Source organism: Branchiostoma belcheri, unplaced genomic scaffold (assembly GCF_001625305.1).
Source record: "Branchiostoma belcheri isolate BF01 breed outbred unplaced genomic scaffold, Haploidv18h27 scaffold13, whole genome shotgun sequence".
Classification (NCBI taxonomy): domain Eukaryota; kingdom Metazoa; phylum Chordata; class Leptocardii; order Amphioxiformes; family Branchiostomatidae; genus Branchiostoma; species Branchiostoma belcheri.
In genome coordinates, this window is record NW_017802713.1 from 4,412,834 (window position 1) to 4,432,497 (window position 19,664).

The 19,664-nt window shown below is 41.7% G+C and overlaps 1 protein-coding gene and 1 pseudogene across 2 annotated transcripts in view; both read right to left on the minus strand.

The window, feature by feature from the left end:
* Positions 1 to 8,466, minus strand: part of LOC109463780 (eukaryotic initiation factor 4A-I-like) — an 11,570-nt gene extending 3,104 nt beyond the window's left edge. Inside the window, exons 1-9 of one of the 2 annotated variants that reach the window (XM_019760638.1) lie at positions 8,346 to 8,418; positions 6,513 to 6,593; positions 5,453 to 5,713; positions 4,502 to 4,625; positions 3,913 to 4,045; positions 3,411 to 3,568; positions 2,453 to 2,618; positions 1,367 to 1,476; positions 667 to 810 (exon numbers count right to left, since the gene is read on the minus strand). In XM_019760638.1, the coding sequence (XP_019616197.1) occupies positions 667 to 810; positions 1,367 to 1,476; positions 2,453 to 2,618; positions 3,411 to 3,568; positions 3,913 to 4,045; positions 4,502 to 4,625; positions 5,453 to 5,713; positions 6,513 to 6,593; positions 8,346 to 8,374 (1,206 nt within the window). In that variant the 5' untranslated portion in view covers positions 8,375 to 8,418. Of the gene's footprint in view, positions 1 to 666; positions 811 to 1,366; positions 1,477 to 2,452; positions 2,619 to 3,410; positions 3,569 to 3,912; positions 4,046 to 4,501; positions 4,626 to 5,452; positions 5,714 to 6,512; positions 6,594 to 8,345 lie in introns of both variants that reach the window. The other variant, XM_019760639.1, reaches the window with a different exon arrangement.
* Positions 8,467 to 15,393: 6,927 nt separating this feature from the next.
* Positions 15,394 to 18,344, minus strand: LOC109463764 (annotated as a pseudogene).
* Positions 18,345 to 19,664: the final 1,320 nt, after the last annotated feature.

Here is a 19,664-nt window from a genome sequence, read left to right on the forward strand (position 1 = left end):
GACTACAGTTTCTTTGACTTTTAGTTTATCAGAAAACTGAAAATATTGGAGAAAAATGTTCCTTGTTGCACTATTTAACTTCAGTAAGTTCTCTATCTTCAATGATGTTACTTTGAAGAATGAAAGGCAGCTTTTGACCACTGCTGGTATATGTCTCTGGAGTTGGTTTTGTCATGGACCAGTGCAGGTTAGATGCAGGTAGACGTCACAAATCCCTGCACAGCTACACCCCAACTCACAAATCTGCATAAACAGGTGTTTTCTTCAAGCCTTGCTAAATTTAAAAATAGTATAGAACTTCTGTCCCCAAACATATTGTTTGGAGGAGTTCAGTAAAAAGACTAACAGACTGATTGTAGCACCACCTATTGAGGAGTAGGCCAGTGTGGCCGCAGCCTGACCCCCCCTCACCCACGGCCATGCAGTTCTCTCCTTCCGTTGACGGCCGCCACTGTCAAGGGATGCTTCAGTGGGGTGCTTTTAGGAAGGTTTTCTATAGGTTCTCTTTTTGATATAGAAAGCATCTGATAGCTGACAAATTTAAAATACAAGAAAAAAATCACTACACCAAAAGGCTATTAATACCAATGAAGAAAGCATCCAAAACTATGCTCCTTTCAATCTCAACAGTCAGTGTATAGCTGGACAGCACTTTTGGACACTCACCTCACGTTCCACATTGATGTAAAACTGCTTGATACCCTCCAGGGTGAGTTCCTCCTTCTTGACCAGGATGCGGATGGGGTTACGCATGAACTTGGTGGTGACCTCCAGAACGTCACTGGGCATGGTGGCCGACAGGAGGATCACCTGGTACAACCAAACACACAATACTGTTCAGTTTGTTTGGCAGAACTGGTAAACCCCCAGGGTTCTCTTCCTGGGGTTCTTGACGCATTGGGTCCCAAGACCACAGAAGGGGGCCTGGTATTCTCGTAAAAACATGTCTGAAGTAATAACCCTTTGAGACAAACGTTACATTTTCCCTCTGTTGTAGCATCATTCTCAAATCAAATCAAATTTTCAAAAAGACTTCTGAAATGTCTCAAAGTTCTTCCCCAAAAGAAAAACGTGGAAAGGTGCAGCTCGACTTTAAGTCTGGCTTTACATCCCATCCAGGACGTCCCTTGCCCAAGCTACATGTAGGTGCTTATTTCTAATAATAAATAGGTGTGAATTTTCACAACGGCCGGCAGGGATTTAAACCCAGAACCGCCAGATTTCAATTCAGTAATCCTAACCACATGACCACCTTGTTTCTACCACATACATCTTGGTACCGTAGAACTGTACAATTCTAATATCATGAAATAACAAGATCTGCAGTTGCCAGAATGCACTATGTGATCTGTCTGGCCGTTCTCACCTGAATGTCAGCAGGCAGGTATTTGAAGATGTCATAGATCTGGTCCTTAAAACCACGAGACAGCATCTCATCAGCCTCATCCAGCACAAACAGCTTCACCGAAGAGGTGTCTGTAGGAATGGACATCACACCAGTTACCTAACAAGTCTTAGGAAGTAAGTTCATCAGGGCTCCAAATACTGGGTGCATGTGCACCTTAGTACACCCAAAATTGGAGCTGTGCACCCAATTCTTTTCTGTGGGTGCACTGGTGCACCCAAATATATTTGTAGGTATTTTTGTACATATCAAATAATAGTATGCAGGATATTCTCGGTATCTAAGCGCCAGAAAAATAATAAAAATCTTTGTTGTAGTTCTTGTGTAAGATTTTGAAGTTAGCTCCCATTTCAGATTCAAGCTTAGAAGAGGAGCATTAAGATCTGTAATTATGTTTTGTTTTATATGGTGCACCCAAAAAAAATTGTGCACCTAATTTTTTAGGTGGAGTGCACCAGTGCACCTATTCCTAAAAATGAATTTCGAGCCCTGTTCATGTAACTCCTCTTGAACAAAGACAGAAAGGCTGTAGCACCACCTATTGAGGAGTAGGCCAGTGTGGCCGCAGCCTGACCCCCCCTCACCCACGGCCATGCAGTTCTTTCCTTCCGTTGACGGCCGCCACTGTCAAGGGATGCTTCAGTGGGGTGCTTTTAGGAAGGTTGAAATTTTGCCTCACACAACACATGCTGCAAACAGCTCAGAATTTACTACAGGACTGAATTATTTCAGACATTTCAAATTTGAAGGACTTATTTTGTCCCTGGATGGAAAACGTGTTTGCAGTTGTAGCAATGTAGAGTATGTAAGTGGAATTGTTCGCGTTATGGGTTAAAAGTGGAGGGGGTGGTATGATGTAATTCAATCGGGTATCGCCTCATCCTAAATTCCTCCACATACCACCCACTACTACATGTTGGGTCACCTTCAGGCACAACCTCCTTGTCAATCAACTGTCAATTTCACCTGCACTGCAACCATGAGAGCAGTGAGACATCACAAAAAAACTGCCACAAAGATTTAAAAAAAATGACGTAGCTGATTTACCGAGAGATCTCCTGGTGATCATGTCGTTGACGCGGCCGGGCGTGCCCACCACGATATGGACACCCTCCGTCAGGGTTTGCATGTCGGCGCGCACGTTGGTGCCTCCGATACAGGCGTGGCAGCGGGCGTTCATGTAGTCACCCAGAGCCAGGACTACCTTCTGGATCTGTGGACAAAGAAAATCATTTACAAACGTGTCTAAGATGACCATATAGGAGACCGAGAAAAAGCATAGCAACATTTGTCAACAAATGCCCCATTGACCCAAAGTGACTCAGCCAACATCATTTTACAAAAGACCTGCATGCTGTCCAAATCAATGGCAACCTGGCCGATTCTATCAAGAGTCATCATAAAAAATTGTTTTCTGCTACATGCTTGAAAATGATGTTGTTAAAGACAGAGATTGGGCCATGTGCAGTCCCGGTTGTGGTCCCTTTGGACAAGTGGTCTGCTAGGAACATTCTTTAACACTCAGGGCTCGAAATTCATTTTTGGGAATAGGTGCACTGGTGCACCCAACCTAAAAAATTAGCTGCACAAAAATTTTTTTGGGTGCACCATTTAAAACAAAACATAATTACAGATCTTAATGCTCCTCTTCTAAGCTTGTATCTGAAATGGGAGCTAACTTCAAAATCTCACACAAGAACTAAAACAAAGATTTTATTATTTTTCTGACGCTTAGATGCCAAGAATATCCTGCATACTATTATTTGATATGTACAAAAATACCTACAAAAATATTAGGCACAGAAAAAAATCAGGTGCACAGGGTGCACTAAGGTGCACATGAACCAAGTATTTCGAGCCCTGATGCTTATGTCTGTGGGGGAAAACCCAGGGCCAAGAAAAAGTGGTCATTATAACCAGCTTATAGAGGTGATCACTTGGGCAAGTTTGACTGTATTTGAAGCCCTATACAAAATGCATGAACGCAGCAGGGTTGTGTATGTACCTGTTGTGCCAGCTCACGAGTGGGTGCCAGGACCAGGGCCTGGCACTGAGGGTTTCTATCCGTGTTTCCTGCCTTGATGGCCAGCTGTTGGAGGATGGCAACAGCAAACGTGGCCGTCTTTCCTGTACCGGACTGGGCCTGCGCGATCACATCGCGACCTGGAACAGTAGAACAGTCAGCACTTCTGAAACATGGTTCCAGTTTTCTATTAAAAGAAAAAAGGCTATTTCTACAGAACTGACAGTTACTAGAATGTCAGCAGAACTTACCAAAATTGGAATTTTTCACGGATTTTATTGGATGTTTGGTCAACATTGCATCAGAAATTCGCCTGTTGCAGACCACATCTATTCCGACACATCATTTGAAAACTAAAGACAGGATGATATCTTTAAACGTGTGAATACGTCCTGAAATGAGACATTCTGACAAAGTGCTATGCACAATACATTACTGGTTATGTGCAGGCAGTATGTTCTGCCAATGTGCTTCTGTTACCCACCTTGGCAGCAAGGCAAAATGGCTCTCTGCTGGATAGCAGAGGGCTTCTCAAAGCCGTAGGCGTAGATGCCTCTTAGTAGGTCCTCACGAAGGCCCATGTCATCGAAATTGTCAACTACCTGGTCCCAGTTGGTCTGGAAAAGAAACAAAGAGCTTGTCACCATTCTGAGGAGAGGAACACAACTGAAAGGGCACCTATTCAAACAATAGCTATATAGTACTGTGGTATTTAGAAAGTTCATGTTTGATATCAAATGCTTTAAGCCTTGATATGTTTGTGGTGGCTTTATTTTCACAGTGACCTATGGAGGGAAAGTGACGACACCAAGTTGTGTTTCCATGTGTTTCAAACATGAACTAAAACCATCACAAAACCCTCTTTAACGACCTACAGTGAAATTATTTTGCAAGGGTTCTATTTTCATGGTTACCTAACCACTGCAAATTGTAAAGAAATACTGCTCGTAATACTAGTACTACTGCAGTTCACAACTGTTTCAAATGCCAATTCAAACTGGTACCAAGTTGTGCTTCTACATGAAATTGAGAGGCACAACTTTGCAGTAGTTTGAGATTTGCGAGGTTCTTACCTCAATGAGTCCCTCGGGGTCCATACCAGCAGGCCCGTCGTCTGAATGGTGGGCATGTTGGTGCATCGTCTCTCCTCCGTCTGGTCCATTCTGGTCTGAAGGTCCCCATGACTGGTCATCGGGCCTGCAACAAACACCACACCAGCTGGTCACAACAAGGCTACACAGGGGGTTACCAGGGGACTACCACTTCATGTTGGTATCAGAAATACGCCTTGGTTACCCTCCAATGGACTGCAGTCATGCTTCTGATCTTGCGACTCCAGATAAATCTGCTTTTTAATTAAGTACTAATCCATACGCATTCAGGTGAAAGTTATTAATCAACTGTTATGTGATATCACCGTTATCTTCTTCTAGCTGTAGCAGTGATGGGCAACTTAATAAAACAACTGGCCCTTTTTTTCCTTTAGAATGTCAGGAGCTCGGGAGAACAACTATGCCACAGTGCTGTGCACAGAAATAGAACTTGCACCCTCTGTCTATGGTATGTAAGGTCAAAGGTTAGGTCACCACACCACAGGCCAAGTGAGTCAGTAGCTTCTTCAAACATGACCATTCACTGGACTTATTGTAACAAATTTCACTTAAAAAAAGACAAGACAATGCCAAGTGGAATTTATCTTGAGATGTTTAACCAAAATGTTATCATTCACTACACTGCTTCTTAAAATTCAATTAAACTCCATAAAATTGAGAAAGCAAACTGTTTAGAAAAATGTTGACTTGTGTTCAATCTATTTCTGGCCATTTCAAAGCGGCACCACAAGCTACTCTAGTGAAGCGAAGTAAAAAAAAAAACGTGTTAGAAAAGCTCCCCCTGCCTGGTATGGCAGGCAGGACAGTGAGTGTCGAAAACACAGTGGACACACCATGCGGAGATGGAGCAAAAAAACCAAAATTATGGCAGGTTGTTGTTGTCATGCCAACAAGCGAGAGTTCACACAGAACCTTCTCGATCTGCGGTAATACTCGTCTTCCTCGTCTTCATACTCCCGCGGCCCGAGATTGCGAGGTTCGTAGTCGCCAGGAGGGCCGAGATCACGCGGTCCCCTGGGACTAAGATCCCGGCCTTCTCTAGGATCCAGATCTCTGCGTTCTTCAGGCCCTAGATCGCGGGGCTCATAGTCCCTGGGCCCAAGATCGCGAAGATCCCGTGGACTGAGATCTCTTCGCTCCCTAGGCCCCAGATCTTGGGGGCCCCAGCCAACCCTACGGCAAGGACAAACCTAGTGAGGTTCCCTGTATGTGCTATTTAATATACATGGCCTCAAGGCTTCCTTTGAATAAATACTTCAACAGCATTCCATCTGTCCATGCTGGATCACACATATAGATCATTAAGTTTTCTCCTCATCTATGTTTCAAAACTAGCAACCGTTTGATGAGATGAAATCACCTGAAACAGGTGCTTGTAATCCCATTACTTCATTGTAATAATTTGCACATAACTTGGACATCAGAAGACATCATATACGACAATTGTTGTTGCATAACCTTGCCTTTAACCATTATTGTAAACCATCCAACTTCGCTGCCAAAAATGAAAAGGCACAGAGCATAAGTCTGAGACAACAAAACCTTGTAATTAGTGCCAAAAAGGAAGGAAGCAAGATCTCAAATCATGAATATGGTAAACATATGGCAATGCATTCCATACCACTGTCTACTAGATAACAACTAGATTGAATACATGTGTAGTTTTGCAGAAAGGAAGGACAACACCAGAGTTTTACCATTCTTGCACCATGCAAATCCAGTTGACCGTGTAACACCACTAATTTGACTAGCAGACACATGCCCAAGCAACCAGACGATGTCACAACTGAGGAATGCTACAGGAAGTGGTTTTGTGTGTTTGAAGTCTGGTGGGATAGTAGTGCACGCATCTTCACTGTGTAGCATGCAAATCTTGATGTTTTCCTCAGTTTGTTGGAAAATATCATGTTGTATAGAACATCATCTTAAAACTGATAAGGGATTGGGGGAAATGATTGATATTTTTCACAACCTTTTGGCATGGAGTTCCTCATGTTGAACTTCTGAGTCAATATCTGTCGACCTAAATGCATCTGTAGGTCTGCCTTCAGACCTAAATGCATAACAAATGTCACTGATTACACATGGAATAATTCTCCTTTGACAATTATGCAAAATATACTGAGAACAAAAGATTCCACACCGCCTGTGTGCCCCTAATTAACTTGCGTTTTGTTAATTAGAACCTTCCTTTTCTAAAACAAATCTATATGGAAAGAGGAATTGTTTAATACTTAAAAACTACTGCAACAAATGAAAGGGCAAGTTTCAGATTTTGCTTGTCCCATGAACAGAGTAGCCCATATGTGACCTTGTCATTAAAAGAAAGCCGTAGGCATATAATTATATTGAACCAACTTCAATATCTATACATGTACATGACTTTCCCCTCAGTACCGGCTACTAAACAGTTTCTGGTTGCCCGACATAAATTTGATCTTTGAGTTTCGATAAATAATTGCTTTTCATAGTGACATTTTCTAATCCTTAGTTAGGGATTTAGTGCAGATAACAAAAAACCATGGATAACTCCTGTTTTAAAAATTCTTCAAGGACTAAAAGGCAACATTGCGACAAATTTGAATAAAAATTGAACATGCTACAGCTGTGGCCCTAAACATGGAACTCTTTTTTTTACTAAAGTCATTTGTAGTTTGGACATGTAGAAATATCAGGTCATTGCCACAGTTTCTGGGACAGGTTATACCAAATAATAAATAAATTTAGATAGACATTTTTTTATCTGTTACCAACATTCTAACAGGATACCATTATTGGCCCAATAAAAGGTGACAAATTAGTCAATATAATGACAATTGGAAGCCACAATAGCAGAAACCTTACAACTTAGTACAATTTTTAAATGGCTTCAAACCAACTGTTCACACTGACTGCTTGTATTACCCTCTATCTAGTGAAAGAAATCGGAAAGTTGATGAGGGTCTTGCATAATTTACCCTCCATAACTGCTGTTGGGACAACATTGCGAAATGTGCTCTCATTTATGTAATTACCACATGAATATTCAACACAGATGTTCCAACAAAGCGAGAGGACCGCTAAAATGGACAAAAACCTGCTCTCAAGTAAGGTACTTGTTCAACGTTGCTTTGAACCAGGAATTTTCTGGAACGGACTTTTTCTATGTTACTGGCGACACCCAAAAACGTGGACAAACAATATGTTGTTAAGGTCCATTCATTCATTCATTTAGGAGTGACTCTTTGTGTCCATGATGACTTTACTCGCTTCCGCAAATGATTCATATCAATCGGTGGACTTTCACGAACGAACTGGCCAACTTTTTTCACGAAACATATCAATATACAACTCTACACATGACTAAAAGGACTGAGAAAGTCGAAATTTGAAAGTTACAGCAGGCCTTACTTCCTAGCGCACTTTTTGCCGGCATTGCGCCAAAAAAATTGGCATGACGTATCAAGCAAAGGGTATGTCGTAATCACCGCTAGCGTCTTGGCTAAAAATACAACCCCCTCCTCACATCGTATTCACGGAGAAACGAAATAAATCTACACTGATCTTATTCGCTATCAAATGAGGGTGGTGTGGAGCTAATATAATTCCATCTAAGGCACCGGCGATACCGGCAAAATCACACGTGCTCACGAAAGCGGCCATCTTGGATTCCACATTCGGTCGATCCCCTTCAAAAAATGTCGCGTTCTGCCAAATTTGGCACTGAGTAAAACGTCTCACCCAAGAAATTAGATTCTTCAAACCTCCCTCTGATTATTTCTGATACTCTACCGTGTTTGTAAACAATATTTAAGATGAAACTTACCCTTGTTCAGTCTGAGCGTAGTCGGACATGTTACCGAAGTCACTTGGTACTCAGTGCAGAGTGAGCGAGCCGGCTTGAGCACGCACCTACATAGAACGGCAAGCCCGCTAACAAAAAGTAGTTCGCAATTTGAGTAACGTTTTTCTGTATCAATTTCCCACAGAAAAAATGAGAAAAGATTCATTCGTACACTTCAAATATATCTCAATCACCAAGATAGATATTTTGCTTGATTTTGGTAATTTTAATGCCTTTTTGAGATTTTCTGGCAACGCGGAGGGATTTAACGAAGGACACTTTCGATTGCGAAATATCCGGTATAATGTTCGGGGGTTCCTGATTTCAACATCACGGCTCGTCTTGAACGGAAATGACGTCAATAGCCCCACGTGCCGCGCCCTAGTACTGCACGTGGGCGCCAAAAAAGCACCTGCATTGCGCAATACCTGTGACTGGGCCGGTGAGTGGACAATGGACAAGTGGACATAGCTGAGTCGACGAGATGTCGCTTTTTACTGAATACGAATATGAATAGCTAGCCTTTACTGCAAATACAAATTAATTAAAGGGCGTTATGTAGCATTTTTTTTCACCAAAAATTCAAATATTGTAATTGAAAAAAAAATTTGTTTGCTGGTTTAAACGCTGAAAGTATGGCATACTGATGCAAATGTGCTAATGTGGGGCAGTCACGATGTGTCAATATCATACAGCCTTATTCATAATCGATGTTTCAGTTTTTCTCCCTGAAATTGCATTGGGTGCCTTTTATTAAGAAATAACATAATTGAGAAACAAACCTGAGCTGAGTATGCATGGTTCGACGTCTTTTTTGGTGACGTCTCAGGGGAAAACCTAATATTAGTGTCTGAAGTCTGCAAGAATTGTCGGAATTCTACAGGAATGTGTCTATTGTTATGTTTGTGCTTTAGCACCAAAACTCAGGAAACTATGGATTATATAAAAGGCCACACCAAGTAAATTTTATGGACGACGTCCACGCGCGCATTGATTTTGGCCTGTTCCTAGAAAAAAAAACTGAGAAATTCCGCTTCCTGTAACTATGACCAAAGAGTCACGACAGTGCCGCAAATCACCAGATTGATGTGAAACCCGTAACGCGAAGAAAGTGTCTATTGACAGGACCATCCTGTCAATAACAGAAAATTTGCACTATTGACAGGATCGGACCATCCTGTCAATAACAGAAAATTTGCACTATTGACAGGACCATCCTGACAGAAAATTTTTCACTGTCCACTGTTCCACCTGATTTATTGCTGTTTTGATGATGAATAAAAGACTTCTTGTTTGTTACACTGTGTCACCTCATTCAATTTGTGTCCTAACATTTGCCGTCTCTTTCTAATCTAGGCATCTTGTTTTTTAGGGCCCTTCTTGTTTTTTTTTCGCCCTCTCGCATTAGATTTAGGGTCTCCAAAGGACGTCATCCATAAAATTTACTTGGTGTGACCAAATAGAGAAGTCAAACCCTTCTGACGTGATTTTAGTCATAGCTATATATATGCCTTTTATTACGTAGATTTTGAAGTTATTTTGTGTTTCAATGTTCAACCTTAATTTAATTGATTTAATTTAAATTGTTTTATTGCAATTAGCGCTAGCCTTCGGGCAGGAATTTGCAATAATCCTATCTGTATAATATGTAAATGACTGTACAAGCATTGAAGGCCATAAATTCAAGTCCTCAACATATTGTCTGTTATGATTGTTTTAATCATGAAAATCAATTCAGTATTTCTGTACATAATAACGGCGAGCATTAATCGATTTTACATTTAGTATATTCTATTTATTTGGTGATTTCAATAATCAATCACCTTATTTCCAGATATCACAGTTATGATACAATACCCTGCATTACAAATGAGTTTTAAAAATGGTATATAAGAATGACCAACTTTAATAAGAGTATTGTAAAAATGAATGAATATGATATTAAAAGCATCCAACTATAACAATCGCTAAATCACGGCGGTCTGTCACTACGGCATTCTTTCCCATTGCTGTGTGCGTTCGATAAAGTATCGGGTTACAAGACGCAATTTTGGGCTAACCGTAAAACATTTGAAAATAAACAAACTAGTATCGAGGGGAAATTTCATTGAAATAAAATAAAATTATCGTCTTTACATACATTTAATGGTGATTTTTTGCGCTAAATTGATGATTTTTTCGGATTTCGTTAAAAAAAGTCGATAATTTTCGGGATTTCGGACCGCCATATTTTAGTCAATCACTGAGCAAACCTGGCTACACATATTACGCAAGATCACTGATTTTTATATTTTTCGACGACTAGGAATAAGATGAAAAATCGTGCTTTAGGGATTTTTTAATTTCTGACTTTAAGTATAGTTTTTGTCGACAAATAGGTGAAAAAAATCGAATTTTTTGGCTTTTTTTCGCACTAAATTACCCATAATTCAAAATCAAGCGCATTTTTCAAAAATTCCAAAAGCACGATTTTCGGGACAACCCTGACAGTCATTTTGAGCCGTAAATGGGGTATGTTAGACTCTCCATGTTTCCAGGTTTGAACGAGTTTTGCAAACATGCCATATCTCCCAAAAGTGTGCATTGTTTTTTTCATACAGGTGTAAAGAATCATTACAGTATTCAAGGTCACCCAAGGATACGACAGTAGCTTCGCTACATGTTACATGTCCACAAAAAAATGATAGCGGACATGTACTATCCTGGAAACTGTTTGTATCTATAGAAAAGTGTTGTTTTTTTATCTATTACGAGTCACTCAGGCAAAAGGGCTTGTTTTGCCGCTTTATTGCAAATGACCGCAGGTGACCCCGAAATGGAACGCGGGTTCGATTCGAATCGCCCAGATCGAACACCATCGAACACAGTTCGGATTCTATGAAATGTGGGAACTTTGCAACCCAGATTTTACCACCGTGAATACTTAAAACAAACTTACATTTGATACAATGCCAGTCCTAAAGTTCTGTATTATTGCATTTTTTCTCAAACACGTGCTTCAAATTACATGTACATTGATTAGACAAAATGCCTGATGTCTTTTATTATATCACATACACAAAGTGAAAGTGATCGAAGCTTTGGGCAATCAAGTCAATAAAGTAGGACCTTTTCATAAGAACGGGAAATAATTACAATGTTGAAGATATACTTGTTATATTATAAGGGACTCGATTCCCATACAAAGTGCACTGTAGTATTTTTAAGTGCATGTAGTACATTTATTAGTCAACACAACATATATGTACCAGAGCGACGGAGTTCAATGGAGATTTGGGACTTATAGTGTTATTTCGATAAGGTAACTGAAAAAATGGTGGCTGAATAAAATCAGGTGTAACAAAGACCTTGAATTGTGACATGTCAGAGCCTTGGTATAACATTTGTCTGGAGACTGAAGTAAGTAACAGGCCTTGTAGATGAACGTTCATGTTTTTCTTCCTCCGTTTCCTGGCGTACTTTTTATCCGAGGACTTTATTTCGATCATCAAGTATCTTGACGCGTCAGGTTTTCTCCATGTGGTCCTATACAATGTTCAGGGTCATCACAAAATAACATATGCACTTAGGATACATATCATATCTGAACAGAAAGAAACGTCATTCGATAACGGTCCAGCTCGTATCGTGTAGCATTCCATTGATGAGACATTTTCAACATTCAGTGTGTTTGTTTTCGACAGTTTGCTTAAGATTCATGTCATTTCTCGTGTTCGATACCGACTGTTCTTTCAACTGGAAGCTTGTATAATGTTATCGAACATCATCGGTGTGCAGAAACAGGCGAGATGTGGTGAAACTTGTTTGTTGAATTATTAGATACTGAGAGCCGTTCAGTCTAGTAGTTGTCTATATATGAGAGAGTACTATCCCTTGAGTATAGACCGTTTACAATGTAGTATAAACATGCGTGTAGCATTCCACGTGCATGCTTCGATATTTAGACTAGATAGGAAGCTGCGTTGTGAGATTTACCATCGCTGACCAAGGCGTATACAGCACTGTCTTGAAGTGTCCAGAAGTGAATTGGTGTCTTGAGGCATAACTTCCTCCAACCTGCTGGATCCAACCGGTATAGACCGGGATTTTCTAGTTCCGGACTGAATTTTTCGTACGTAGGCGAGATCGCCATTCACTGGATCACCGCATGCTTCTTTACCTTTTTAATGTTCTGTTCGTAATTATTGTGAGTTCTGGGTTTGATGACAGATAATTAAAGAGTTGATGTCAACACGTCAAGTTCCTGCGTGTTCACGCCCTCGACTTCAACGTGACGTCATTTTGTTTTTTTGCTCGGTCGCAAGGTCTGACAGCCACAGCTCATTGGTTCATTCTTATAGAATTTGAAGATCTTTCCATAAAACTGCTTCAAGAATGTAATATTTCCTCCATTGGACTGGTTGCTACTGTCACGTATCACTCTACTGATTCTACATATTCATACCTGGTCCGGTTTGCTTAATGGAATTTAATTTGGCTGTGAGGGTAAGTAATGTTTGAGATCCAAACCTGAGGTAACGCTATAAATCAAAATCCATTCCTATCCAGCTTTGTTTTGTCTTTTCTAGTTAGTGTACAAATTCTAGTAGACCAAAACAAGAATCCAAATCAAGAGTCTAAAACCCCTTAGCCTATCCCCCGTTAACAGTTTGACTAAAGTTCTGCTTGAATCTCCTTTGCCTAGCATTTATTTACCAGAATATGTTTTTGTTTTTAAATCATCCATTCTTAGTGCATTATGAGACATAATTAGATTATGAAATTAGAAGCAAGTTACATGCATAACTGTCTGTTGGTACAAATCAATAGCTCATCACTGACAGGTTTCAATATCAATGCACATGTCATGTTAAAGTTACGATATTTTGTTACAGGACGTAGGCTCGCCCTGGCAGGGCATGTTGTTCGTAGAAACGAACCAGCTGGTAGACTAGTACAGTGGCTTTCCGCTGTGAGACGTAGAGTGGGACGACCATTTACTACACTTTTGTCAATGTTAGAGAGAGACACTGGTCTCGCAGGGACTGCATTAGAGTCGGCTATGAGAGATAGGACATACTGGAGTAACTTTATCAAGTGTACCTCACCGGATTTATAATCCGGAGGCATGATGATGATTTTGTTACTTGCTTAGACATAGAAAAACGCTGGTTGCTTGTGCCTTACACTAATGTTTAAGAAAACAGTTCAACCTAAAATAGTCTCCGCAAAGCCCCACTCAGAGTACAAGAGACGCGAATTGTCATTGCAGTGATTGCCGAATGGTTCGTATCTTCAGATTATGTACATTTTTTTCGAAAGTGTCCACGAAATCACCCTAATTTATTCAATTTTCACATAAAGAATTCGCAAATCAACAATGAATGTGTTCATCAACAACAGTAAAAAATTTACATTAGCGCTTTCAAATAAATTACAAAAGATCTGTACATGTGCTTTTGTCATCCATTCATAGTTGAACTTGAGGAATAAGATGTGCTTAGATGTTAGAGGTACGGGCAAATTACTTGGCATTTCAAGCTACTCCAAAAAGAAAATTAAAAACGGATTATTCACGGAAGTTTGCTAATTAACAGTTCAACCAATGAAAGCACGGCAATTAGTGCTTCAACCAATGAAAGAGATGCTGCATGAAAAAAAAAATATTTGCATTTTGCGTTGTTTATTTGGAATTTCAGAAGAGGTAGGTGAGGTTATATCTACGGAACCGCTAATCGCCAGGCATGCTATCATTGGTTGAGCCACTAATTGTGATGGGCAGTCAGGATATAGGTCTATTCAAACAGAGGGGGACAACCGCAGTAGGTTGCCAACAACGGCCATTTTGTTCTGAGTTGTATGCGTAGTATAAGCAGGCCCGACCCTTTTCTGATCTTCTTGGTCTAAATAAGATTTGTAGCTCTGAACTAACAAAATTATGATAAACAGACGACTATATGATTTCTGTCAGCATTTTCTCTTAGAATAAAATGCACTATCTGTATATGAATAACTATAAAAATGCGATTTTTGGTGACGATAATTTCATGAGTATAGAACGTGTTAAGTTCGCACGATAATTTGTGCTCTCCAAGCAGAAGCTTACGTAGGCTTATGTTTGAAGTTTTAAATTCGTGGGATTTGCTTTTTTTCCTGGTATCTTTTTTTACGCAAACCAAACTCGGGTGGCCTATAGGATACTGCCTGGCCAATTTATACTGTATTGCAGCCACCAACGATCTGTTTAACAAGAGTTCCAGGATCTCATACCTTCGCCAAATGATGTTAATCTTTGTGACTAAGAAATTATAGATTAATCCCCCTGATTATTTAAATAGGATTCTCAATTACATGAATTATATCTGTTGGCCATATTCCACACCAGAAGACAGTCTTATCTTAACAAAGAATGTAATTATCTAGCATTTCCTCATAAATTATGCAAATGAGGTCCTAGTTTGAATAAGTTATGCTGAATGATGTTCCCCTTCACTTAACTTTCAAATACCCCAAGAATTATAACATTTTCCCATTAATTATGCAAATTCAGTCTTCATTTGCATAATCGATATCTGCCTGTGGTTCGTTCTCAATAACATACATGTATGTCACAAGCTAATAGTCCTATCATGGACTGCAGCTGATTTAAAGGATTTCCTCATTATTCATGCAAATTACATCCATATTTGCATAATTATGATATCATTATGTCAAGCATCACTTATGCTACCTACATATCAAATATAATGACAATCCATTAATCAGTTCTTGAGTTATCTTCGTTTAAACATTTTTCATCAATTTTAAGTGCAGTTCCAGAGCAATCAAACTTATGCCACTTCTACCATCTAAATTTCGTGACCCTAATATATATGTCCAGATCATGAGATATCAAAACCGGAAGTTGTGCTGCATTACCAAGACAATCAAGACATCAAGACAATCCATCAAAGCATTCTTGAGTTATCGTGTTTACAAACACACACACACACACCATGAAAAAATAAAGATGGTTGGAGGAATAAAAGAGTAGGTAGTAGTGGTTAATTTGCTATGTCGTGTTACGGGTTCCGTCCTCTGGGATCTCCCATGGCCAGTAGGTGTTAGGTAGTGTGACAGTGGGGAGGGGAGCACGCCGTGCTGTGTTACGGGTTCCCTCCCCTGGGATCTCCCATGGCCAGTAGGTGTTAGGTAGTGTGACGGTGGGGAGGGACGACACGCTGTGCTGTGTTACGGGTTCCCTCCCCTCGGGATCTCCCATGGCCAGTAGGTGTTAGGTAGTGTGACTGTGGGGAGGGACACACGCTGTGGTGTGTTACGGGTTCCCTCCCCTGGGATCTCCCATGGCCAGTAGGTGTTAGGTAGTGTGACGGGGGGGAGGGACGCACGCCGTGGTGTGATACGGGTTCCCTCCCCTGAGATCTCCCATGACCCCGTCCCGGATGTACCCGGGGATGTGAGGAAGGCGATGTGAGCCTCCGTGACCTCCTGACCTCTCGACAGAATCGCATCCGTGACGTTGACGTACGTTCTCACACTTTGGTCGATAGCCTGGGATACCAAACCTGTCCTCAGATTTCTACGGGCTCTTATACCCTGGACATCGATGGCCATTCTGTAAACGCTATCACCCTGGGCTTTGTTCTGTTCAGCTGACCCATATGTGACCATGGATTGTCCAGACCGGTGTCTGTTGGCAGTTGTTGTGACATCCCGGAAGGCCCGTCTGTTTTGGCCCCTGTTTTTGACAACATGAAGCGAAAACCCTGCAGGATCAGCATAGAAAGGCATGGGGCCGCTCTCATCATCTGGGATCTCACTGTAGGTATGGTGTGGGACAGGCAGGGGGCGCTGTGCAGCAGCTCCGTGTTCTGTGATCTCCCAGGATGTGCGCGGGAGAGCCGGCAGAGGGCGCTGCGCAGCGGCCATGTGATCTGGGATCTCACTATAGGTGGGTTCAATGGACTGTAGAACAGCCGGCAATGACCTACAGGATGCCGCATCGTCTGGGGCGCACCCGCAAGTGTTTGCAGGGAGGGAGGCTGACCGGACCATCACGTCGTCGTGCGGGAGACTGGGCAGGGGCCTCTGAGCACAAGCTACGTCATCTGGGATCTCGCTGTAAGTAGGCTGGACGGAATGCAGGACAGTAGGCAATGACCTACAGGAAACCACACCATCCAACGCTATCTTGCCTGAACGTGCAGGGAGGGAAGCAGACCTCAGCAGGCCGGGGAAGGCAACCCCAGGCGGGACGGTCCAAACATGTGCATCGTCACTGTCCCTCTCATCCTCGCTCGTCCCTTTCGAGCACAACTTCAACACCAACACTAGAAGGGACGACAAGACCAGGCCGACCAATGCTGAAACTGCAACAACAGATATGAGAACATGATCTGTTGACAGAGGCATGTCTGGTCCAGATGTGGAACTCGCCTTCAGTGTAGAGTTGTCTACCATTTCTGAAGATGGATAGTATTTCTCTGTATGTTTAGTGTAGTGTGTTAGGCTGACGGAGTGGCCAGTTTCTGTGCTGTAGGTTGCTTTGTGTGTCTGGAGTTGGTCCTGGGGAGTGGTGAAGAACAACGTTGTGTGTTTATCTTTGGTGAGCAGAATGCAGGTGATGTTCTTTGCATGGTCATGGTTGGCGTTTGTGATGGCTGTGTGTGTTTGACCGTATCCAGACTCTCTGGTGGTGAGTGTGTTTGTGTCTTGTGTCTGGACAAACGACATACCAACACCTTCAAAGGTTGAATTTCCTGTGGACAAGGACACCAGTTGGAAGTATGAACTTCCACCTAGGTCCATTGCGATGCCTCCAGCGTATTCCCACACCTGCCTGCACTGCTCAAGTGTGTTGGTGTCCAGTTTGTCTGTCAGAGAGTCGTCAGTGGCCAGGACAACTACAGGGGGCTGGATAGAGATCAAGGAACTTTTCAAAATACCACAAGCGTATGCTGCGGGTCCAATGTTATATGGCACACTGTCAGATGAGTCAAACATCCACCAAAACGAGAATCCAGGGGTTACCCCATTGTGACTGACACAGAAGTGGAACCTGGGCACCACAACAGCCATTGTTGCTGACCCTCTCATGGCATTGGCTAACCGATATAGGCTCCACATCATCTCATGTGGCTTTGCATCATGGACAGATGACAGCATACCACTGCTGACTTGGAGACTTCTCAGCCGAGACTGTCCCCTGAACACATCTTTATCCAAACATGACAGATCAGTACCACTCAGATCTAACCGGACCGGCTGTATGTGTTTGAATGACCTCGGGGAGATGGATTTGATTTCATTCAAACCCAGGTTCATGACCACGATACCTTTAAGTCCAAAGAGCCAAGCAGGGTCTACAGCCTGCAACATGTTGTTCTCCAGATCCAAGAAAAACAGACGGGTTAGGTTGGCAAAGCTTCCTGGCTGTATCTGCTTGATGCAGTTGTTGGACAAAGTCAGCCAGCGGAGATTTTTCAAGCCAGTGAACCAGGTCTTCTTGACATTTGTCAACCTGTTAGAATCTAGGGACAGTGTTTGGAGACTGGAGAACCCAGCGAGAGTGTTGTTCTTCACATCAGTCATCTTTGTATCCACCAAGGCCAAAGTGAGGACCACAGAATGCTCAAGCGGGGTCAGGCTGTTTGCTGACAGGACGTGGAATGGATACCCCCTTATTGCAACATGTTGGGCCCCAGCAAGGAAAGAGAAAGGGCTTACAGGAGCAACACCCTCTTTCAGGACCCCACACATGACACATGTACCCGACACTTTCATCTGTCCCACCTTGCCCTTGATAGGCACACACACCCGCCATCCAGCTACCTTACACTGAGGAGAACCTGGGCCATCTGAAGCTGTGCAGGTAGCTATGAAAAGCAGCAAGAACAACATGGCTGCGTTCTCCCTAGCGCCACTCCTAACCCTTGCATGCATCCTGGCCATTCGTTTCTTAATCTTTCATGCGAGAAGCTACGTGTCACTCACCTGAAGTTTGTGTACTTGGTCCACAGATCTGAACATGTAGTCAGTGACCAACCTTCAGTCAGTTAAGCACCTCCTTTTTTCGTTTTAACAATTTTTTGGTACATACGTGACAAGCTTTACACCGCTTGCCGTGGCGGCGCCTGTATATACTTGTATAGGTTCATAGTGTTATGTTTATGAATATAGCGATTGCCGTATTAGAGTTTGTAATTCTACAAGAGCTGCGCAGAACCATGGTTCCAGATATGCAGACTAATCTTATGAAGTAGCTAATGATTATTAAGTAATATTAGGATCGTTGAACTGTATGTTTTGCTGAAACAATAAACCAATCGGTACAGTGCGTTTGTGATCGTGTTAGATTTATTAAATTTTCTTGAATTGCGTGGCAATCTTGTTCAAATGGTATTTACGACGCGGTCTTACATAGCCGAATATGACCTGAACACTAGCCTGTGTGTTTTGAGGTGTTTATTTGAGAATATCTACTAAAAAGCACCAGGTATTGAGGACTACATTGGGTTATTGAAACATTCCACTTTAAAGAGCACTACATGGAGAAGGTGGATATAGAACTGTCCATTTTGGAATGAGAAGGGAGATGGACTGAAATATGCTGTATTTGCTCCCAAGCAAATGTCTTCCTTTCTAGATTCGTCATTTTCTTTATTCATCCCAAGAGAGGCCTAAAGTGTCTCCTGGCGCTCGTTACAAGAAAGATACGCGTCATTTTCACTTGTAGTGACAAGACCAGGACCTTTAAGTGTTCCAAGCTTGCGTCACATTCGTTAGTAACAGAAGTGTTTATACAGGATGCAACGAATTTCTAAACTGACCAATGAACGAACTATCAACCTCAAAGAGTTTCTCTGTTCTCTCAAGCAAGTGTATGTTATGGAATGAACTAAATTTAAATTGCTCGGCAATCGTATATGGTACAATAATGTATGGCAATAAGGCCAACAACGCTACAAAGCTAATTATAACTCCAAAATTTTATTGACAATATATGAGTTAAAATGTAGTCGTGTATGGATGATTTGGTCTCGCTTTTTGGAATGAAGTTGACCTATGTAGGCAGGTATAGGAGTTGGAATGGACAACGATACTTGGAAACTGTTGCTATTAATATATTTCAAAGACTGGAACTGACATCGAACATTGACACTCAAAAATGATATACATAAAAGTAGGGTGTACAAAAATATATATGAGCATCGGCCGGACTTTCATTGGCTAAAATCACAATTAAATCATGTGATTCTATAGCTTTATGGAACTTTGTTGGAGTGCCATCTCTGCTATAGCCGTCTAGTCACATATTTGTCA